Source organism: Pavona decussata, unplaced genomic scaffold (assembly GCF_977016875.1).
Source record: "Pavona decussata unplaced genomic scaffold, jaPavDecu1.1 SCAFFOLD_6, whole genome shotgun sequence".
In the NCBI taxonomy this organism is placed as follows: Eukaryota; Metazoa; Cnidaria; class Anthozoa; order Scleractinia; family Agariciidae; genus Pavona; species Pavona decussata.
The window spans coordinates 3266997-3291530 of NW_028145430.1; the positions used below are offsets into that span (position 1 = coordinate 3266997).

The window sequence follows — 24534 nt, forward strand, 5'->3', positions numbered from 1 at the left end:
AGGTAAAGTCAGTGGCACTGAAATTTTGGGAGATGTTACTTAAAACAAACTGAAACAGTGTCAAAACAAGTAGTAAACAGAAAGCTTTTGTTAAATTTGAGCTACATTTTTTGAAATGTCAAATCTTTGAGTTCTTATACATGTTACTTAACAGCTAGCTGAGGGGTACCAAAAACTGGCATTTCCTGCAGCAGAAGAATATGAGTTGTTGGCACCAATTCCTCGAATTGTTGAGCTCATTTTCAATTGTGAAAGAAATGGTTGAACTACTGAAGCAATTGGGCATCTTAAAGTCCTCAGCTGGAGACACTGTATCCATACAGAGGAAAGATATGGTCCTTCAGAATGTGTTATGACCCTACACAGTCTGGTTCATCTACATGAAGACCTATCCAGGTTTCCATTACCTGATAACTACTGGTGTTTCCAATTTGAGAAGGCAGTTGAAATGTAAATATTTAGACTAGATAGTTTCTAAATCAGCAAATGAATGTTGTGCAATAAATTGAATACTTTAATTGAACCAAAGAGCCTAAAATGTCTATCAAACCACTGTTAGTTTACATGTCAAGGGTTTCACTTAAAAGTGTGGAAGGTGGAAAAATTGGAGAGAACGTTTTGGACTGGTCTCAAAACAATTATTTTTCATTCAATTTTTATTCTCGACGGGTAACAATTCTGTATTACCTCTTAAAATTTTCACTTGTTTTATGGCATGTGTTGAAAAGATGGGAACACAGTATCTGGTAATTCATTGTAATCCAGGCTACATGACTCCTTGCAGATAGAAGCTTTAAAGTTTTATTGTCGACAATCACTTAAATGTCGTGGGTTTAGTAAGTATAATGATAATACATGTACATGTACATACAAGTTGTGGTCCAATTGAATCCTTGGTTCAATTGTTATTATTTTTATGTTTTTTTTTACTTGTATGGTAATGGATGATGATGACTATAAAACAAAGGAAAAAAATTGAACCAAGGATAAAATTGAACAATAACATACATAAGTATATACAACACAAGTGAATAGTACTTTTCATATGCGCTGATTGGCTAGCTAGCTCCAGCTTCAACTCTGAGCAGCCGAAGAGAAACAAGATGGCTTCCCGTTTCAGCCACGGTTACTTAAGAGAAAATTATTTCGATAAACAAGGCAGCTGTTAAAAAAAAATACAAAAGTGGTAACAAAGTTTGGTTTGACGTCATTAATGTTAATCTTTTTAACCTCATATTGTAAGGCGAACAATGAAAATACAATCCCTTGTTTACGAAAACTGCTGAACACTAAAATTACGATAAACAATGAAACATTTAATATTTTTCAGCATGGGTTCAACAGCAAGACGAGTTTCACTGAAAAATTGAAGAAATAACACTGTAGGAACTAAACAATTTTATTGTCTCCAAAAGTTTCTTTTTTTTGTCTGCAAGAAAGCGTGACGGAACTTCCTACAACAAGAAATAGCTTATGGCATAACGCGCAAGATTTTAAAATTTCATACCATACCATTTGTCTGCTTATTGTCAGAATTAAAATAATTTTTGGTTCTGCTAGTTGTTCAGCTTGTGTGGTATATACTAAAACAATTATTATTCACCTCAGTGTCAGTGAAAGTGATAGATACAGTATTACAATATTACTACAGTATTCACCTCCACTTCGGTGAATAATTGTTAATTATTATTATACATACAGCAGTATACATGTTCTCGATTCAGTTTCAAGCTGAGGGTTGGGAGGAGTGTCGAGAGCTCTTCTAATATTTTTACCAGAAGATCCGGGCACAACACTTGTTACAGAACTTGACGGACCGCGCGACTTTTTCACGCCAAAACCAGGCGACCTTGAGCAACGCTTGGATCTAGGCTCCTCTCCTTCCTCCTTCCTCAGTAACAAATTTTCAATATATCGAGACTTGAAGGACGACAACTCTTTCAGCGTAACCTCAAAGCGTTCAATGCGTCGAAAGCACTTCTTGCAAAGTACACGCGGCCCAACAGACAGGTTTTCTTCAACACCGAATAACGAAGAAATTCTCGAACAAATACTTAACTTTTCGGCAGTTTCCGATGTCAGGCTGTAATAACCACCATTAGCAACACTTGCCCCACAAAGGCGACAAGAGAGGGCAGATTTTGGATTCAAAACTTTCTTTACGGGAGTTGTATTGACTCCCGCGAACGCCATAGCGAATTGACACCTCTTGAGCTTCTGTAATTGGAAACCCATTTCTGACATTTCTTCACGTGCAGATCCACATGATCACAGTTGGAGACGTCCAATCTGATTGGCGTAAATGTAATGCGATAAAAAAGCTCAAAGGTCAACGGGGACGGTAAAAAGCATCGCTCCGTGCCAGAGGTTTTTCTCGCGGCTTCGCCGCTCGTGGAGCTGTGTCGGCCTTCGGCCGACAAGTCCGGCCGACAAGTCCCGCCGCACGCGAGAAAAACCTCTGGTACCCAGGGTAGGAACGAAGTGGTCATGGAACGAAGTAACCCGATTCCGATCTGATACACTGGTGACACGTAGCGCATATGGACTAAACTAATGAGAGCGTGCGTACTCTCTTAAATCTTGATACTTGTCGATGAAAATCGAAACTTATGATCAATTTTTATCGATTTCCGTTATTTGTCGATTGATAAGTATCGAATTCGATCGACAACGATCGATGATTATCGACTTTCGAAATTATCGCCATGTTACGCCCTGCAAATAGGTACTGTGTACACATATTCTTCTTTTATCTTAGAACGAATTTATTTTGTAGATATTTTAATCCTCTTTCTTTGATCTCAGTTCAATAACAGGAACAAAAACGTAGTACTTACTTGCGTTTAAGCCCTGAACAATACCCAAACGTACGTACAGTTGCTAACAGCTTCACTCCCGCGTTCAGGAAACTCACTGTGAGGAGGTATTTTGCCTTCCAGCAAATTTCTGTCTGTCACGGAAATAGTGAAAGTGAGTCAAAATAACCTGGGTTGCGCTTCGGTTTAGATTGCGTTGTCAAATTCAGAGATACTCACTGCATTCGTGATCCGTCAGGTGCGGTCAGGCTGAAGGGAGGCTGAAGGCTTCCGATCAATTTGAAGCCCACGTTATATTCAAGCAGCGGTTGCATTTAGATTAGTCCGCTGACCACAGCACACTGCCGCATTCACTCGGACAGCACTGGCTATAAACAGCCGCAAAAATGATACCCATCGTACCGGCTATCAGCCGGTGATCGTATACTATAGTACGACTTGTTTGAGATTCGTATAGTATTCAGGGGACGCCATATTGGCGAAGTGTAAGATGATTTCGTTTTACTGTTTTGAGATCGCGTTTGCTTATGACACAGTATAGGTTTTATTTTTACGACTGTTTTTTGCTTCCATGATTCCTACAGAAGTTCGGTAGGTCTTCTGGTTATGTCATAAGCTCGTTGAACCTCCGACTACAGTGTTTTCTTCGGTTATGGATCGGTAAGTGTTTTGCTTGTTCGAGATTTATACCGTAATATTCGAAACTGGCAATCTTGGCCGTTTTTAAAGGCTTGTAATTATTTGTTTGAAGTTTTGAAGTGGATCGTTTCTTTTTCACTCGTGCGCTAGGCCCATACGAAAGGGGAAACGGTTGCAAGTGGAACGACGTTGTAACAAGGACTACAGTGCAGCTTCATCTCGCCCAACGGATGATGTTAGAGACTTCGAAGAGCTGAAGAGATGCTTGCTCAAAGGTGCAGAAGACCGCACTTTTAACCACTCTTCAAATCAAAGGTTCCCTGTTTGGAGAAACGTGTTTTTTCTGTTCCTCAGTCGCTTGTTCTCGTTGCCTTGATTAACTGCAGCCCTTTAATGAGCTCTTGTAAGTCTTGTGCAGTAAACAAACACAGGGCATATCATCTTCCACCATGTTGAAATTTTGAAGGTGAGAAGTTCATGTTTTTGGCAAGATTTCCGCACAGCCCCATAGATTTATTATTTATGTATACATTTTGCAGATTTTGAAACTCAAACTTTCTTCATGTTGGTTCTTTACAAGAGGGTTGGTCAGTACAGTGTTGCATGGATAAGTGCTTGTTATGCATGAGCTGTGCAGAAATCTTTCCCCTTATTCGAATGCCTAGTAAAACGTGCAATATTATAAGTAATTTATAAGTAAGTAATTTATTTAGTGTCAAATACACAGGGGGTGGTCTCCCAGTCCCCCGAGCCACAGGCTCATGATATAAGTGTTTGACAGTATAAAAAAAAGATAATAACTACTAATTTAAATTAAAAAGTAACATCTAAATATAAATAAATAAAAATAAATCGGGTCAGAGGCAATTGCTGCATTGACAGCCGTTAAAATTTAACTTAGTTAAAAGTCTCCGAAAGGATGATGCATTAGGTGCGTTTTTTACAGCAGATGGCAACTGGTTCCAGATGTGCGAGATCATGTACGCATATGAGCCATGAAGGAATCTACTATTGTATGAAGTTTGTACAACATTTAGACCATTGCTTCTAAGATTATATGGTGTAACTCGGGATTTGAATAAATTGGCTACATAGCCTGGACCATTCTCCTTGAAACATTTAAAAAATATCATCAAAGATTGTTCTATGCGTCTATGTTCCAATGTATTCATGTCTGCCATCCTAAGAATTGATTCATAATCAGTACTTTTCCCCATGTTCATTATAGTTCGTAGACCATAATACGTCGCATCTTCCAGTTTCTTGTTAAGTGTTTTACCTATACCCATAAGTAAAGAGTTGCAGTATTCAAAATGTGATAATACAAAGCTCTTATTGTTTGTTTGTAAGCTCTATTGTTTGTATTGGGCCATTTCATTAATTTTTTTATTACGTGGGATGCCCTGAGGGGGCATACCTTATCTAAAAACGGGTCGATTTCTTGTTATTTGCACCCCCCCCCCCCCCATTGAAGGCTTCTGTGTCTACCCCTATCAAAAATATATTTTGCTTTTGAAGACCCCTTCAGAAATTAAGATCAAAGTGCCGACACATTCCCCCTTAGGAAAAAAGAAAGAGTGCAAAGATACCGACATACATGCCCCCTCAGCTCAGAAATTACTCTTTAAGACCCCCTCCCCCCCCCCCTCAGATTTCTCAGTCTTTCAAAGGGGAGGGGGGAGGGGTGCAGATATTAAATGGGATGGTGGTCCATTGTGTCCTTTTCCAATTATGAGCCATGCACTCAAATTCAACTTCAATCCCCCCCACCCCCAAAAATACCCCATCAAAAGTACATTTTAGGTGCTTTATTTGCGACCATATTTTTTTCCAACCATTGTTTGTAGCATCCTTCTATACAGAACTGCAAAATTAATAATCTTTCTTCCTTGGCAACCAAGTCACCATTTTGTTGGACAAAACAGGGATGTCATCCGATTCTGTCATGTTTAATATGAGTTTCTCCTTCTTTAATAACTGCACAAACATGAACATGGTTCTAACAATGGCATTAAACATTTTTCTGAAATAATCTTTTATTAAATTTGCCCAGACATGATGTCAAACCACTAGTAAGTTTTCACCAGAGATGTCACGAGCGAAATTGAACCAAACATTGCAGAGCACTCTTGCCAGATTTTGCCAGATGCAAGTGCTGGAGTTAGGCTACATGTAAACTTTCAAATTCCCCACCCGTGCCTTGTGAAGGTCAAATTTCCGACCTCCAGGAAGCCTTTGATTACAAAATTCACTTAACTCCCCCAAATCATAAATGTTCCAATGGAGTCCACTGCTGAAAAGTGAGATTGTCAATGAATGGTTAGTAATGAACTTCTTAGTTCCATGTAATAAGTACTACATAAAACTGGTTGGAACTACAGTCATTATTTCTCCATGGCTGATTAGTAGACTATTTGTCTTGACATTCAAAGGTCAGGTCTGTGGTCAGGTCCTTTTTTCATGCTGTACATGTACTTTTCAACTGCAAGCTGCTTTATATTTGTGAGGGTTGGTCTTAATTACATTTCGCCTCACCCAGGAGAACTTTACGTAGGCATGTATGATTTAATTCTTAATCTAGTGCATTGTCACTTGACAGTAACATATTATACACTTAATGTATGGCCCCTGGGGAAAACAAAACTAACTAGTTTCCCGAGGGACCATACATTAAGTGCTTTGTTATATATTTAGACTTCCCCTTTGACAATCATAGCAAAACAAACAAACAAACAAACAACTGAGAGGGCAACAACTGCAGAATTGTATCCCTGTTGGGATACATTTGAATTTGATCAGGGGCATGTGACCAAGAATCAACCAATCACAGTGCTTGTTTTGTTGAGTAAAAGTCTAGGTATATGTGCATTAGTTATCATGTTACCCTGAAATATTTACCTACAGGCAGTATTTTCCTAACTACATTTTTATTGTGTTTACAATGAGATGAGGATATACCTATTGGCATGGAAATAAGGGTGCAGGGAACTAATACACTCTTGAAATGAATTTTCCAATTTTTTTCTGTTCAGTTATTTGTGTTGACTTTGAATTTAAACAGACTTGTACATATGTCACATGTGATAGCCTGCATAAACCTCCATAATTTTGACCAAATATGTGTCTGAGTGTAATATTTATTATCTGTTGCGAGAACCATTTAAGTGACAATGTCTTACATTGGGCTGTGATACTTAATTAATAGAGATAATTATGGTACTCTTTAATTTATAATGTAATTACCTCCATTCCTAATTAATTTGGCTCCCCCTTAAATGTGTTCTACTCCATCCAAGCCAGAGTTGGCTTTTAGCATTTCTCTTATAGAGTTCCTCCATGCCTTAAACCTGGAAATGGCAAATAGCAGCAAAAGATCTTTTTGTTGCCTTACAGAGCTTAGAAGTCGAAACCAAAATTGTTTTTGATGTAAGTGTTCAAGTAAATGGCCACTAGGGTGATTGATTGATTGATTGATTGATTGATTGATTGATTGATTGATTGATTGATTGATTGATTGATTGATTGATTGATTGATTGATTGATTATACTAGGAAGGCTAATAGATTCTTATTGTGTTTTGTTAAAGAAAGTGCAAATGTATTGATCAAAAAAGGTTTCATACTTTTAAGTACATGTATGTTATAATTCTTTTCTATTGTTTGGGATCTGAATTACTGGATTACAGTATGAATTTCTTGTGTCCCATCCTTTTTGTGAAATATTGGTGTAGTTAATTTTCTGCAACTCAAGTTCTTCAAAGTTTTTGTTCCAGATTAAGTTTATTTGTATAGTTACCCATGACATATGGGAGTGCATGTGTACTAGCAAACTCACAATAATTATTATTGCCACAAAGAGGGAAATTCATGAATGCACTGTACTATAAAACTGTGGGAAATCATGAAATGTTTTTTGTCATCAAATATCTTCATCTGCACTCTAGTTTAATGGAAGTGTTAAGTAGTATTTCCAAAGAGACCCCAATGCAGAGAATGACCACACAGACATTCCTGACATTTGTGCTTCCCTTTACTAATTTGCTGCTTTCACATTTTCATAATTTTGGACTGTTACACTTTTTCACTCCATCATAGACGATGAATACCTAAGCTCTTACGCCAAAACGTCTTTCAGTGTTTTTTTTTGTTGTTGTTGTTGTTGTTTTTTTTTTTGTTTACAAAATGTTTGCTTTTTAACGTTTTTTAAACCAATGTCAAACCATTTTACATATCTCAGTTGATTACTGTTTGTATTCTTTCTATAGGAACTTGAGTCCATTGATGCGCTATTTGGCTGTAAAATATCTGCTGGAAAAAACATAAGAAGTCCTCCTTTGGGTACTATCCTTTCTGGCGTCGAGAAAAATGTTGAACTTTGTGGAAGAATATCCTTCAAAAAGTGGCAGAACTGTACAGGAAGTATGATGAATCCTTATACAGGCGAAATTTTTGGAATCTTGAAGTCCCACAACAGTTACGAATCCTCGCAGAAATCTGCAAATGGTTAAACTTGGCAGTGAACCATCAAGCAGTACATTTTCCACTGTTCCTTATGGTCTTCATCCTGGCCAGTCCAGCCTCTCAAATGCTCCTTCAGTGAACTATCAAGCAAGACATTTCAAGACTGTTCAAACAGTCTTCATTTTTGGAACTCAAGCAACCCAAATACTCTTCCAGTGAACTATCAAGCAACACATTTCCCACTGTTCCTGACAGTCTTCATCGTTGCTACTCTAGCCTCTCAAATGCTCCTCCAGTGAACTATGAAGTAAGAAATTTTCCTCCGTTCCTTGCAGTCTATAGCATTTATCCTGGCAACAATGAGTCGGGGTGGTTACCCGATGATACCCCCTGTTTAACAGGCTAATACCTTTGACTAAATGAAAGTTAAAGGGGGGACCAGGAAACCAATCCCATCTCCACACATCCTCAAACCTAAGTCTACCACACAACTCTCCCTATGGTGGCAATCTTGGAATATTTCTAAAGGGGTTAACCTATGAATAAATGTAGTCACTTAACTTCTTTACTAATTTTTTCCTAGTCTCTTCCACTTTTTATTTATTCCAGACAATAACAATATAACAATAGGCATTTCCTTTCTATAAATACCTTCTTTTTATCTAACCCACGCATATCTTTAAAGTTCTTCAACAAAAATGACTGTTATATAATAACAGCCAGTTTTGCCACTTATCACCATACCTTACCCTGCTGCCACACTCACAATATACATATAGGCCCTTGCAATGCCATTCTCAAGTAAGACCTTCGTAAATCTTAATCTCTTTGATTGACAGGCATTTGACCTAACCCAACCCTAACCCCCCAAAAAGCATTGTGGTTACAAGCCAAAACCTCAGGAAAAATACATGAAATCTTAATTATGTGACAATGAACATCGCACACGCAAATACCATGAAAATCTTTATTAACGGTAAAGCAATTCAAGAAAAAACAAATGAATAGAAAAATACAAGATGGCCGCCAAAAGAAAGAAGAAATTTTAAAATGTGAAAATTTTTCTTTTGGGCTTGCACACCAATATAAATATGATTCCCATAACGAAAAAAATGTAACAGAACACATAAGAAATCTCTTAAAATTACGAAAATATTCAACTTTCAAAAAAATTGTTGGCACATCAACATTCTTCGAACCCTAACCCTAACCCTAGGTAAAGACCACGCGATAAAAGCCTCCCAGCAGAAAATTGTACACCAAAAAATCTGGTACGTTCAAGGTTTTACATCACAACCCCAGGTACAATATCACATTCATAATGGTTGTATGTTGGACACAGGCTACCCTAAATTTCCCTTTTAAGCACAATTGTCCATACAGATGTATATCTTGGATACTTTAATAATACTTAATGATAATACTTTATTTCTACACGTGACACCAAGGAGCTCCTCAGTGCTTGTTAAGACATGCACGTGTGTACAAATGTAATTAATAAAATTGTACAAATGTAAAAGAATAAGATTAATCAGTTAAAAATTGTACAAATGTAAAAGAATAAGATTAATCAGTTAATCAATAAACACTACCGAAGTACTAACTAGTAATTAATCTATATACAAAATTTACAAACTTCAAAAATTTTCAATTCTCCACGCTTCAAGTCATATGAACTTTAAGAGCCCGCTTAAAAGATACAATGTCTTTAGTTTCTCTAACCATTGGAGGTAGCGCATTCCACAGATTACTGACCAAAAAGGTAAACGATCGATGCATACACTCCAAATTAAATGGGGGAGCTTCCAACCTTCTGCTGATCCCACGTAAATTGAATGAGGGATGAATTCACGACCTTCGCGGACTTATTACTTTCCGCACTTTACAACACCCCAAAATGCCCGTTTTATGCAAAATTGACCCATATGTCTTGGATGAAAGGTAATTCAAGGCATTCACGGGGTGAGTTTCACTTATTACTAAACCCACTTTACATCGCCCCGAAATGCCCGTTTTATGCAAAATTGACCATAAGTGTTGGATGAGGGGTAAATTCAGGGCATTCGCGGGGTGAGTCTTACTTATTACTAAACCCACTTTACATCACCCCAAAATGCCCGTTTTATGCACAATTGTCCATATATCTTGGATGAGGGGTCAATTCACGGCATTCGCGGAGTGTTTTGACTTATTACTTAACCCACTTTACATCACCCTAAAATGTCCGTTTTATGCACAATTGTCCATATATCTTGGATGAGGGGTGAATTCACGGCATTCGCGGAGTGTTTTGACTTATTACTTAACCCACTTTACATCACCCCAAAATGCCCATTTTATGCACAATTGATCACATATCTTGGATGAGGGGTGAATTCACGGCATTCGCGGAGTGCTTTTGACTTATTACTTAACCCACTTTACATCACCCCAAAATCAGGTCCGTTTTACGCAGAATTGACCATATATCTTGGATGAGGGGTCAATTCACGGCCTTTTTAGGGTGTGTTTGACTCATTACCTAACCCACTTTATGTCACCCCAAAATGTCCGTTTCTCGAACAATTGTCCATATATCTTGGATGAGAGGTGAATTCACGGCTTTCGCGGGGTGAGCTTGACTTATTACTTATAACCCACTTTACATCACCCCAAAATGTCCGTTTTTCGAACAATTGTCCGCATATCTTGGATGAGGGGTGAATTCACGGCATTCGCGGAGTGTTTTGACTTATTACTTAACCCACTTTACATCACCCCAAAATGCCCATTTTATGCACAATTGTCCATATATCTTGGATGAGGGGTTAATTCACGGCATTCGCGGAGTGTTTTGACTTATTACTTGACCCACTTCACATCACCCCCAAATGCCCATTTTATGCACGATTGATCATATATCTTGGATGAGGGGTGAATTCACGGCATTCGCGGAAAGTTTTGACTTATTACTTGACCCACTTTACATCACCCCAAAATGCCCATTTTATGCACAATTGACCATATATCTTGGATGAGAGGTGAATTCACGGCATTCGCGGAGCTTTTTGACTTATTACTTAACCCATGCACTTTACATCACCCCAAAATGCCCATTTTATGCACAATTGACCATATATCTTGGATGAGGGGTGAATTCACGGGTTGGCGGGTTGCTTTTGAGTAATTTCTTAACCCACGTTACATCACTTTAAATGCCCTTTTTATTGAAAACAATGATCTCGTTTCGCATCTGAAAAAATAGTTGTTTTACAGGAAAATTGCTCCACATCTCTTGGATTGGCCATGATATCATATCTGTGCTTAAAGAGGCACCGTCACGGGGATTTGTTAATATTTCAAATCACATAAATGCTCGTGGATGTGTTCACAGTAACTTAAGAAAAATGACCCAGATTTAACACTATAGTGTACTAAAACTCCCTCTGGGGTCTTTTTTCCATAGACGTCCTGGGTCGGGATAACTCAAAACTTATACTATTGCATTTTAACAAAAAATAAATAAATAAATGAATGAAAAATAATCAATAAATTGTCGTCTTCATCATTTTCTCTTTGGCAATCCACTTGTGCCCAGCAAACGTGATATATATGAAAAAATAAAAAATAAAAATAAAATAATTAGGTGTGGTCCTAAGCCCTTAGACTTGTACCGTAAAGTTCCGATAGTAGCGACCCTCGTTACTTTCGGAATTAGCAGCTTTTGGGCTCATTACTTTTCGTGGAGTCGTTACTTTCGGGGAACAAAAACCAGAAAGCAAAGCTAGCGCTAGCTTTTTTTTCCGAAACGAAAAATAATATGATTCTTACAGGGCGCAAACATTAGACAGAATAAAGACTATCCTGACGCAAGCGTGCCAGACGACATTTGGGCTTGCAACTCCAGGTGCAACGAGCAAGATTCAACGACTCGATGTTGCATTCAATGCTGAATTTAAGAAGAATGTTGACAGACTCACTACGGAACATTTTTTCGCAAGGCCCAGAGCTATTTATGAGTGGAAAAATAAGCGCTGGTGATCGGCGTGTGCTTTTCACGAAATGGGTGGACACGGCATGACAAAGAGATCTCGTGTCGGCTGAAAGACAGAGTTATCCGTTCATTTGTGAAATGTGGTCATGGTAGTAGGGACAGTGAAATTAACATCGATGGTCTACCGGACTACCGCATGAATGAATCAGCCAATGTAGAGGAAACCGAATTCTTCTCAGTGCTTTTAGTCCATGACATATCAATGCGTTTTATACTGCAGTATATAGAGTTTTGACTTTTAATTTGAAGAAACATTCCTGTTTAACGCGAAATTTTACCAGTTAAGTTATCACATTGTGCCATTGATAAGTGAACTGATGTCAACGACGAATGATGGCTTAAGGCTTTCCCTTGTTTTAAAGTGCCTTATCGTGATCATTTTGTCAATGCATGAAGATATTAGTTTTGTACCCATGGTTTAATGATGATATAATATTCAGGCTCGAGGGGACAGGAGGAAGGGGCGAGAAGATGAAAGACAAGTGGACTCCCATCGGATCTAGTAGTCAGTTTAAAGTTAAGAGGAATTATGTTATACATCTGATGAACGAAGCTAGATGTCCTTATTACAGGCAATTTATTGATAAAAATAGTTCGGACCAATCAAAGCTGTTCCGGGCTAGTAAGAGTCTATCAAATCTTCTAGCGGAGAAGTCTTTTCCAACTCATCAGTACCAACGCCTCTGTTCTCGCAAATGAGATGGGTGTGCCCTGGAACCCTTCCCGTCATCCGTCTTGTTGCTTTGTATTGAGGAGTTACTTCATGTGATTAGTAGGATGGCTGGAACATATCATTAGAGCATGGTTACTTCGCTGACGAATGGAAAAAGGCATTAGTGCATCCCCTGCTCAAAACATCTGGTCTGCAATTGATAAACAAGAACTTTCGGCCTGTGAGTGACCTACAGTTCACGTCCAAACTTACAGAGAAGGCGGTTGCCCACAATTACAGGAGCACATGCGAATTAAAAAAAATAAAAATTTGTTTATTTAAAAAATAAAAAAAAAAATTGGAAAAAACTTTAAAAAATTTATTAGAAGCCACAAAGTTTTGACGTTACTTAATTTCGAGGGGTCGTTACCTTCGGAGGGTCCTTAGTATCGGAACGTTACGGTATGTTGTGGGACATCCAGGCACTGGAGATGTTTTGCGTATCGGGTCCGCGATTATGTAGGTGTTGTCTAGTAAAACTTTCCACACAAATCAAGGGCTAAAATGATTTAGTTTTGATCGTAAGCAGCACTACGTTTATTTCTGACGTAAAATTGATCAAATTTCGCAGCTTCGTAAAACGGCTTCTCAGTCCAGCCTAGCCTATACAAATATACCCGGTCATCGTATACGATGGCTTGTGGGAACATATTTAGAGATGGTTTACGGAGCAAAATAAGGACTAGAATGATTTATTTTTGATCGGAAGCAGCACTACGTTTATTTCCGACGTAAAATTGATCAAATTTTGCAACTACGGGAAACGGTTTCTCACTCAAGCCTAGCCAATACAAATTTACCCGGTCATCGTACAACGGTGGCTTGCGGGAATATATTTAGAGATGGTTTGCAGAGCAAAATAAGGGCTAAAGTGATTCATTTTTGATCGAACGGCAGCACTACGTTTATTTTTGACGTAAAATTGATCAAATTTCGCAACTTCGGGAAACGGTTTCTGAGTCCAGCGTAGCCAATACAAATTTACCCGGTCATCGTATACGATGGCTAACGGGAATACGTTTAGAGATGGTTTACGGAGCAAAATAAGGGCCAAAATGATTTATTTTTGATTGTAAGCAGCACTACGTTTATTTTTGACATAAAATTGATCAAATTTCGCAACTTCGTAAAACGGCTTCTCAGTCCAGCGTAGCCAATACAAATTTACCCGGTCATCGTATACGATGGCTTACGGGAATACATTTAGAGATGGTTTGGGGAGCAAAATAAGGGCTAACTGAGTGATTTATTTTTGATCGTAAGCATCACTACGTTTATCTCTGACGTAAAATTGATCAAATTTCGCAACTTCGTAAAACGGCTTCTCAGTCCAGTGTAGCCAATAGAAATTTACCCAGTCATCGTATACGATGGCTTACGAGAATATATTTAGAGATGGTTTACGGAGCAAAATAAGGGCTAAAATGATTTCTTTTTGATCGTAAGCATCACTACGTTTATCTCCGACGTAAAATTGATCAATTTTCGCAACTTCGTAAAACGGCTTCTCAGTCCAGCGTAGCCAATACAAATTTACCCAGTCATCGTATACGATGGCTTACGGAAATATATTTAGAGATGGTTTACGGAGCAAAATAAGGGCCAAAATGATTTATTTTTGATCGTAATCATCACTACGTTTATCTCCGACGTAAAATTGATCAAATTTCGCAACTTCGTAAAACGGCTTCTCAGTCCAGTGTAGCCAATAGAAATTTACCCAGTCATCGTATACGATGGCTTGCGGAAATATATTTAGAGATGGTTTACGAAGCAAAATAAGGGCTAAAATGATTTCTTTTTGATCGTAAGCATCACTACGTTTATCTCCGACGTAAAATTGATCAAATTTCGCAACTTCGGGAAAAGGCTTCTCAGTCCAGCGTAGCCAATACAAATTTACCCGATCATCGTATACGATGGCTTACGGGAATATATTTAGAGATGGTTTACGGAGCAAAATAAGGGCTAAAGTGACTTATTTTTGATAGTAAGCAGCACTACGTTTATTTCCGACGTAAAATTGATCAAATTTTGTAACTTCGGGAACTGCTTCTCAGTCCAGCCTAACCAATACAAATTTACCCGGTTATCGTATACGATGGGTTACGTGGCGTTGTGCAGTGCGTTATGGGTAATATAGTCGTACGATACACGGCTGATAGCCGCGTACGATGGTGCATTTTCAGCGGCTGTTACCCATTGGGGTCGAGTGAATGAAAGCATGGAAAGGTCATGCGAAAGTAATTTTCCGATTCTCTTGGGCACTTGACACTTGTTGATGTCGATTTAAAATTGAAGATGACTTCACTACGCCCGTAAGTTTGAGAAAAAGCTTTCCTCGGATATCGCTGATTTCATATACATCGTATTATTTATTGGCGGGATCATGGATGCGAAACTGTCAAGCAATTGTTTGGACATTTTACCCGCATTTTAGCGACTGACAACTTTCGTTCGAGACGCCGTTCGGTTGACTTTTTTTGTTGATGGCTAAGAATCCACTCAGTTGCCACAGGCAGATTACATGCTTAGAAGTCTTCAATTCTTATGCAGAGTATTTTGAACGATTGAAAAGTTACATGTCGGATCATTTTCCTTGATGTGATGGCTCAAATGTGGATTCGTCTTGTGTCAGCTTTAACAATGTCCAAAATCGATAACAAACTTTAACAGAGGTCTGGATCTCTAGAGAAAACGAAAGCTATCAGCAATTCCTGTAACAGACGGAATGTTTACAGGTTTGTTCTGAGTTTGCATCAACTTAAAGCCTCTAAATAATCATGCGCGACTTGACAGTGCAGATGAGGAAATCGCCTATCTACAAGAGATGATTGATGTCATGAAACTGGAATCAAAGAACTCGAAGGTCATGGTTCTTCATCGAAAATAGAAGAAACATTTTACAGTTGCCACAGGTTAGTAATTACATTTTTGTGAAGTTTATTTGTTGTTGTTTTCGAATATTAATGCACTGACATCCTAGCAGACCATGAGTGTTGACAATTCAAGGTTATTTGCCTTGTTTATATATACTGTGGGAGATTTTCCTGATGCAAATTATAAAAGCAACCGTTTTAGTATTGACTACGTCTGTTTGACCCGAAAATAATATTAATTTAATTGCAATCTTTACAGGGATTTCTCCTTTAACAGCCTTTGATCGAATGTTCGGAAAATCTTTAGTTTGTGTACATGTTCCACGGGCCGCCAGCTTATACGAGCATAATTTGCGCGGGAATTTTGGCGGGTGATCGTGAGCGGCGGCAGCCGCGCTCGTTTTTCACTTGACTGGTCATTGTCCGACTTTGTTTTGTTTTGTTTAACTCTCCGTAAAAACTAAAATCTTAAACTAAGATTTTACCTTACGTTTCCCGTCTTATGCAAGACCACCACCACATTAAATTGAGACAGTGATCATCTTATTTTAACACAGGAGATCTTAAATGAAGACTATCGGAGTCTCAGTTAGTATATAAGATAAAAGATCGTCTTAAATATTGTCTTTAAATCGTCTTCATTTGAGAAGCGCTTATCTTAATCAACATTGAGGCATCTTACTTTAAGAAAGACCAGTCTTAATTATATTAATCTGAGTCGATGGGGTCCTTATTTTAAGATGTTTTTTGGTCTTGTGGAAATTTTAAGATGCCTAAGCAGGCTATAAGATACTGCCATCCTACGCAAGATGCAATACGCCTTAAGCTGGCGACACACCTGGCATTTTATACGACGATCGCAGCGAGTTTGATCGCCAGCGAAAATCGCAAGTGATTTTCGCCACCGATTGATGCGGACACACCTGGCGATTTTTTTTCGCCGATCGCGGCGTTGTTCATGTGATAAACCCGCCCAACATGACTGATTGACTTAACTGGCAATTCGCAGCGATGAGCGTAAAAAAATCGCGGGAACGGGCACATTTGGCCAATTTAATCGCCGATATCTGACATGCCAGATATCGGCGATTTAATACGCCGATCTCTACTCTCACCATTTTAGTTCTCGGTAAAAAAAAATAAATAAATAAATAAATAAAAAAAAGGCTAACTTGGAAGAAATAGAAAATTCCAACACAAAAGGATCCAAATTTTGGAAAGCCCTTCCTGATTGGTTCATTAAAAAAATGCAGACCTCATAGGGAACAGGACTTCTCTTCTGATTGGTTGATTTTGATCCAAACTCTGCAGACACGGAGTCTGGAGCTTTGATCCATCGCAAACTCTCACCTTTTTCAGACTTAAAACAAGCCGTTAATATTTTTCAAGCAGCGGAGAGTGGAGAATTTACAAGAATTTCGAGACAACAACTTCAATATTCAAATGAGAAGACATCTGGACATCAAATACGGTCTAAAGCCTCGGCTAAACGTTGTAACTCTACACGAACTTAACAGCATGCACTGCACACTCAGCGGAATGAAAATGGAATGAAGAAATCACTGTCGCTTTCTAAACCGACTGTTTTTTGAAAACCAAGATGAGTCCTGCAATTCTGCTGCATCACCGATCAAGGGAATGAGTGTAGTGACAATTCAGACAATCTGCAATGCAAAGTTTGTAATTTACGGGACTTATAAGACCAACAAAACAGTATTTAAAATGACGCGACCCGACCTCTGTTTTCCTGCGAATTTACGGTAAGCGGATTTGTATAAGTTGTGTCATTTCAGATTTGGTTTTAATAAAGTACTATGGATTGGAATTTGTTGTGTTTTCATTGCTGCATGTATCATGTTCAAGCTTAACAGTATTAAACGCTCCCTGTATTTGAATGTAGGCTTAATAGTGACCGTTGCAGTTAGATTGAAGATTTCTTCCTTGCTTCGAAACTTAAATTGAGATTCTAAAGCATCTAGAATAAGATTGTTCAAATCTTGAGTTAAGATGAAAATATGACTTACCACAGCACTTTGAATCTAAGAAAAAATCATCTTAATCTAAGACGCCATCATCGTATAAATAAGAAGAAAGTCGTCTTATCCTAAGATAAATCGTCTTCAAATGAGATTTACGCGCTGTCTTACCACAGCACCAGAATTAAGTGTAAAAAACGTCTTAAAGTAAGATTTTAGTTTTTACGGAGCTGTTATTGTGCGGCAATGCCAAAGCGGTAATTACCGTTTCTTTCTTTTTTTCGTAAAAATTTAGATTGAATTGATTTCTTTCATCAGAATTGTGAAGATTCAATTCATCCGTACGGCCTCAGCCGAAATTAAAAAAACCAACCAGAGTTGTCTTTCCGGAACATGAAGAGGAAAGGTAAACTGCGTTTTTACAAACCATTATTGGCAAAATAATTGGTTACTATAATTGGAAAATTTTACCATAGAACACCAGAAGAAGAGGCCAGACAGCTGGCAGAAGAAATGAGAAGAAGAGAGGAACTGAGGGAGGGGTTAGAGAAGGAGAGGCTGAAGAAATTAAAGAAGAAGAAGAAGAAAATCAATTTGTAAAATTTTGTTGTAGATTTATTTATTTTTTACAAAAGTTTGTTTGTAAAATAAACAGATTAAATCCAAAATGGGATCATTGATTTATCAAGTGTATTATGTAACTAAGAAGACATTGTATGCACATTCCATGATCCTTTTATAGGTTCACACTCTGTGAGTGCACATTAATATGAGTCACAACACTGAATTCAAATACCTGTGGCAGAGTTTGTAACAGTACACTCCAAATTTCTTTTTAATCGCAGTTCTTCTGAACCATTCATTCTCATATATTTTCACCTCTTCTGTTACCAAACTAGCCAACATCACAATTTTTATCAGTTTCAAGATTACTATTTAAGAGAATTATGTTATCGAGCGACTTGAGTCCGCTTTAGCGCCTGTAGGTTAGTTTCTCGATTCAGTCTACTTCTCATTGCAAAATTCCGAGGATAAAAACATAGACTATAGAGTGTTTTCACATGACGTTACGGCGGCCTTGTTTGTGTCCCAAAACAAAGAAATGGCAGCCATGTTGGTGTCCCAAACTAAACCTCTTGGAATTGAACTCTATTTTTATGCAAATACTTTATTTTGTTTCATTAAACCAATATAGCCAGTAGTCACGTGAATGAAAACACTCTATATTTTCAATTCATAGCATGGTCTGGAATTTAATATTCGCCTACCTATTTTGTGAGGATTTAAACTCATCACCAATAGATGAGCTTGGGAGTTGGTGCCTTTGAAGTTGGTGGAGCCGGGCAATGCTCTAGCATGAGGAGGAGGTATCCATGGCAACCCTGCGAGCGGCCCCCACCAAGCACCGTCACACTGAACAGTTCAGTGGAATACTTACCGACCCAATACTTACCTAGCCCCCACCGAGAGGGAGGGATGGGATGGGAAAAAACAAAGCACAAACTGGCACGCAAACAGCAAGCAATTGAGACAACACTTTGCGAAGAACTGCAAGCAAGCAACTGCGTATAAAAGTCACGAGGTGCCCCTGCTAGAGACATCGGGCTACCCCTAATATAGTTGGGGAAAACAGCTGACCAGCATTGCTTCGAGGTTAACTTTGCCTAAATTACATTTAGCCACATTTAAACTCATCACCAATAGATGAGCTTGGGAGTTGGTGCCTTTGAAGTTGGTGGAGCCGGGCAATGCTCTAGCATGAGGAGGAGGTATCCATGGCAACCCTGCAAGCGGCCCCCACCCAACCAGGATCTCCTTGGTGCTTGAAAAAGGAGGGGCCAGCGAACAAGGGTGAAATGGAAACTCCGACTCCAACAACCCCAAGCACCAAGCGTAGCATGCATCGACAAATACAAACACACTTACCAATTGAAGGCAGCTGACCGTAAGAGCAACACCCAAAACACTGCAGTGCAAGCCCCAAGCAATTTGGTGCTAAACTCGACCGCAACGTAGAGGGAGCTGTGGAGAACCAAGGGCAAGGACACACGATGTCAAACCAGCTGACCAGAGAAGCCCGCAAGAGCCTCCGACGGCGTGCGAATATAAAGCTGGTATGCGTTGCTAGTCCAACGTCCCAGAGCCTGAATCAAATGATCAGGAATGCCGTTGCGAGCTGCTACCGTGGCTGCCCCAATGCGGAAGCTGTGGCTGGAGAAATTGCCCTCAATTCCCGCGGTTGCGCGAGACAGAGGTTGACCACTTGCAAGAAGGAACAAGGGGCCAGGGGCCTTTCCCCGTAGGGAGAGGTATGCCATCAAAGCATGAACTGCGCAGAGGGGGGCCCTTCCCAAACCAATATGGATGTGGAAGCCTTGACGGAACGGATCCGTTTTCGAAGCTTTTATCCTGACACGGAGGCAAGTTGGCGACTGGCGCGAATCCACTGAGATGTCGGCCACTGAAAGATGAATAGCTTGAGAAAAGCTGGCTAAATTGGGGACTGTAAATTCAGCAGCACGGAGAAAACCAAAATAACCCAGCATGCAGGCTGCCCAAAAGGCGCAATGGTCAAAAAGCTTGAAATCCAAGGCCTGGTGAATGACCAAAAGAAGGCTGTCAGTAATCGGAAGGCGCTGAGCAGCCGGGGAACCCTGGGAACGCTTGACCCCTCTCAACACTCGTTGAAGCCGCAGGCAATTAAGCAGAGGATCAGGAAAACCTTGCTCAATGTGCAAGGAGCGAACTGCAGATAAATAAACTTTAATAGAAGAGTGCTGAATCGAGTCTGCAAGAAATGAAACGAACAAACATAAAGTCCACTCGTCTGCTGGGCAAGGCGAGCCATTGGAGTGAAGCTTTCCAGCTTGGCGGCAAAATTCCACGAACTTGCGGTGACCGGACGCATAAGCTTTCCGGGTGGAAGGAGCCAGACCCTGGGCCAGGAAATGCAAGCACCGTTGTTCTAGGGAGGAGGTGTTAAACTGTCCAACAGGAGCTGCGGAATCGGACAAGGGGACGAATGAGCCTCCGGGGCCAGTTGCCTGAATTCCTGCCAACGGAAACGAGAAATAGCATCAGCAATTTTGTTCTCGACCCCAGGAACATGAGCAGCAGTGAAAGTAAAACCCCAACGCGCCGCCGAGAGCAGAAGATCACGGAGAAGGTGCATTAAAGCTGGAACCTTCGAAGTCCTGGTCATGAGAATCGCGACTACAGCCTCGTTGTCTGAGCGAAAAAGGACATGCTTCCTGGCCCACAACGATCCCCAAAGATGAGCAGCGATCACTAACGGGAAGAGTTCTTGATATGCAATAGATTGCCTGGCCTGCGCCGTTGACCAGGCACCATAAAACCACTGGCCTTGAGAATAGGCGCCAAAGCCAATCGCACCTGCTGCATCCGAAGTGACCACCAAATCTGTGGCAGCAGACATGCCAGGGTACAACCAGAACCCAACGCCATGCCAAGAAGCGAGAAACTGCTGCCACCACTGAAGGTCAAGACGAAATTTCTGGTTAATCCGAACAGGATGGTCCTTGTGACGGAAGCAGCACAGTAGATCAATAAACCGACGGAGAAAGGCCCTCCCTGGCCAAACTACTTTAGCTGCATGGTGTAAATGGCCAATAAGGGACTCCAATTCCCGCTTTCTGCACCAGCGACGGGGCATCCACGAATGGATGAGTTCCCTTAGTGCAAGCAATTTGTCCTCAGGAAGACGGGCCACTTGGTTGACCGAGTCTAATTCAATTCCCAAGATAGTCATAGAAGTGGCTGGACCCACACATTTGTTAGCGTGAAGAGGCAACCCCCGCCGATGGCAAACAGAGATTGCTGTGTTAAGATTATAAGCACACTGGGGGGACTGTGGAGGACCTGCGGTAATAAAGTCATCCAAATAATGTAACAAATCGGAAAGGCGATGCTTATGGAGAAGGATCCATTCAACCATATCAGCTACCGAATTGAAAATAAATGGTGCAGAACGGAGACCGAAAGGAAGCGAGAGATCAACGTACAACTGACCACGCCACCTCATGCCCAGTAAGAAGCGGTCATCTGGATGAACTGGGATGTTCCGATAAGCGGATTCCACATCAAATTTTGCCATAAGGGCACCTGGGCCATAACGAGCGACCATGCGAATAACTTGATCAACCTTAATATACTGCAGAGAAAAATCCTGAGGCTCAATGCCGTCGTTAACACTAGCACCCCCTGGGGAAGACAAATCGACTATCAAGCGCCACTTGCCTGGCTGGCCCTTCTTTGGAATTACCCCAAAACTGCTAATATGCAAACGAGGAAAAGGGGAGGAAGCGAAGGGGCCTGCAACCCTGCCCAGGGAGACTTCATTAGCCAGATACGCGTCAACGACGTGGGCATGGAGAAGAGCAGAAGGCTTGTTTCTTTTAGCTGGCTTAAGCTTGTGAGCTGATTGGAAGCCTAACCGAAAGCCATGCTGGAGACCCTGGAGGACATAAGAAACTTGTAGCTGGTCGGGATGACTGGCCAATTCCTGTGAAAACTCCTCCACCTTAAGGGGGCTAACTGCTGAGACAGGAGGGAGGACTGGATGAGCTGGGAAGAAAAAAGGCTATTTTAAAATACGGCCAAGCCAGGCTGGAAAGGGGGGGCAAACCACAGAGAAAACTATGAACAACAAACCACAAACTCAAACAACTTGACAACTTTATTGCAGCAAATATGGCCCAACCTAGCTACTATTGACAAAAAGAAGGGGAGCACAACTTAAGAAGTACTTCTATGACTAAACGTTAAAAAGGCACATCCATTAACGCCTGGTTTTCGAGGTGGACGAGGGCACGGAAGGAGGAGACGCCGAACTACGTTTGCGATCGAAAGACGACGTTTTGTCAAAACGACGAGAGCATTCAGAGGCACGATGGGAACCTGCACAGGTGCTGCAGCGATGGGCAAACCGACACGAAGCAAATTGTGCCGAGCAGCGGCCTCTGTTCCAAGACCGGCAAATGACCTGGGAGGAGTCAGCTCCCGAAGGTTCGGGTAGCTCGCTCAAGGAGCCACCAGACCCAGAACGCACAGAGGCCCCAGCAGCGTGAAAATTGTAAAGTTGAACGTTCATGGTCGACCAGTCCACGAGCTTCGTTGCCGCAGCGTGCTGGCGGAAGGCCTGATCGTAGGCCAGCCTAACACGACCACTGAATTGGCGATACGTGCGCAGAATGAGAAGCTTGTAAGAAGTGAGATCTTTCCACCGGTGCGGAAAATAAGACGTCAGAATCAGCGTAAAAATTGTAAAGGCTTCGGACCAGGTTACGATGTCCTCGATCCGGCGACGTTGCTTTTTAGCGCTTGGCAAAAACACTAACCGGCCGTCCAGGAATGCTTGCGTTTCCGGCTCAGTCTGAGCGATGTTAACCGACAGCAAATCCCCGAAATCCACGTACTTGCCGGCAACAATTTGGCTAACCGTTTTTGCCGGAATTGGCAAAAAACCAGGGCCAACAACAAACGGCTGTTGGAGTAGCGGTCCCGAAGGCAGGTTTGCAGCCAACGTGCTGTCGCTGAGTGGCACCGGGACAGAAGCGCCCGCCGAGATCAATGTGCTTAAAATCGGCGAGCGCGGGGTTGCAAAAGTGGCAACAAAGGATGGCACAGTAAAATTAGGCCTACCTTGTGTGGCTGAAGGTGAGAATATCGCCTGTTGCACCGGAAAGGCGCCTCCAGAAGCGAGAAAGGTCGCCGTTTGCTGTGACAAGCTGGGCGATGGGGCGGGAACGCCCCCCAAAACTGCTTGTGGCTCCGCGCTAGCAACATTTCCACGCAGATTGCTCGCACTGGAACCAGCATCTTTTTCTGCCGCTAACGAGGCTTTCACGGCATCGACGATAGCCGCGATTAGCGCGGGATCGTGGACAACTGGAGCAGAAGCGGTCGAAGAGGTTTGTGGCGCCGTGTTTGCCACAGAAGCGAGCGACGAAGGACCTGGCGACTCGGTTGGCAGAAGGGTATCCGCTGACGAGTTCTCCCCATCCAAATGAGCAGCCAAACTGTTGTTGGTTCGACGAGCAGTCATTGTACAAGCAGAAAAAACAAAGCACAAACTGGCACGCAAACAGCAAGCAATTGAGACAACACTTTGCGAAGAACTGCAAGCAAGCAACTGCGTATAAAAGTCACGAGGTGCCCCTGCTAGAGACATCGGGCTACCCCTAATATAGTTGGGGAAAACAGCTGACCAGCATTGCTTCGAGGTTAACTTTGCCTAAATTACATTTAGCCACATGAAAACTAATTATTTACCTACCTTCATGGCTTCTTAGAAGGCCATTCAACGAATCAACAAATGTGCCCATTTGCTGGCTGTTGGGATACCAGTACTTTGGGAATTACCAAGTTTTGTTTGTCACGTCTGACCCTTGTCTGGGAATATTTTACACAGTGGCGCATGGACATGAACTTTATTTTCTATTGATAACAGCTACCAGGGTAGCTGTGTTCGTTCGTAGAATATTGATTGTAACATGAACAAATCCCTTTTCGTGTCTTTATGCCATTGTGTTCTGATGACATTCTGATGTCAGTAACATGGACAAGGCAAACAAGAATAATTCAGTGATTGTACGATATTTAATTAGCAACAATCCTGACCATTTTCCATTCACTGGAGTGATTATATCAATTAAGTGATTATATCAATGAAATTTCCCTTGTGTTTTATAGTTGTGAACCAAACTTTCATATATTATGCTTAACTTACATCTGAATGGTGCCATTAATCACACACAGATTGCTTCATCTAAACACAAAAATGGCATCATTGCCTAACATATGCATGAAGCATATTCATTTATAGTATACGTAATAACTTATATACATACTTAAACTGCATTACTCTTCATCCAATATGTTGAGAACGTTCATTAATATAATGACTCTTGATCTAGATATGTACAACCAAGAACTAAAAACGTTCTTGAACGACTCGATTGTATACTATTTTGAACAAGTAATGAAAACATTCTGCAATT

General features: G+C 40.8%; 4 protein-coding genes and 1 long non-coding RNA gene across 6 annotated transcripts in view; 1 reads left to right on the forward strand and 4 right to left on the reverse strand.

Moving 5' to 3' along the window:
- The window catches only part of LOC146489203 (lymphotoxin-alpha-like), a 109000-nt gene that overhangs the window by 39021 nt on the left and 45445 nt on the right, over window positions 1–24534 (reverse strand).
- The window catches only part of LOC146489204 (uncharacterized), a 119204-nt gene that overhangs the window by 27620 nt on the left and 67050 nt on the right, over window positions 1–24534 (reverse strand). The window lies entirely within an intron of this gene.
- Window positions 3224–8237, forward strand: LOC146489206 (uncharacterized). Its single transcript, XR_014864120.1, has 3 exons — window positions 3224–3301; window positions 3401–3476; window positions 7720–8237. It is a non-coding gene; the product is annotated as an uncharacterized LOC146489206 (long non-coding RNA).
- Window positions 18801–21659, reverse strand: LOC146489207 (uncharacterized). Its single transcript, XM_085109860.1, has 2 exons — window positions 20700–21659; window positions 18801–20592 (listed from the first exon to the last, which is right to left on the reverse strand). Exons 1-2 carry the CDS (start codon window positions 21657–21659, stop codon window positions 19570–19572), a joined length of 1983 nt encoding a protein of 660 aa, XP_084965986.1. The 3' UTR covers window positions 18801–19569.
- LOC146489208 (uncharacterized) lies at window positions 22274–23792 on the reverse strand. Its single transcript, XM_085106784.1, has one exon. The coding sequence runs from the start codon at window positions 23703–23705 to the stop codon at window positions 22314–22316; it is 1392 nt and encodes a 463-aa protein (XP_084962910.1). The 5' UTR covers window positions 23706–23792; the 3' UTR covers window positions 22274–22313.

What these genes read in the sequence shown, in the direction of transcription:
- LOC146489207 (XM_085109860.1), bottom strand. Translation starts at nt 21,659, where the DNA reads ATGGTCGCTCGTTATGGCCCAGGTGCCCTTATGGCAAAATTTGATGTG. An exon ending in TCATGACCAGGACTTCGAAG is followed by an intron (nt 20,593 to 20,699) that starts GTTCCAGCTTTA and finishes CAAAATTGCTGA; the next exon opens with TGCTATTTCTCGTTTCCGTT.
- LOC146489208 (XM_085106784.1), bottom strand. Translation starts at nt 23,705, where the DNA reads ATGTCTCTAGCAGGGGCACCTCGTGACTTTTATACGCAGTTGCTTGCT.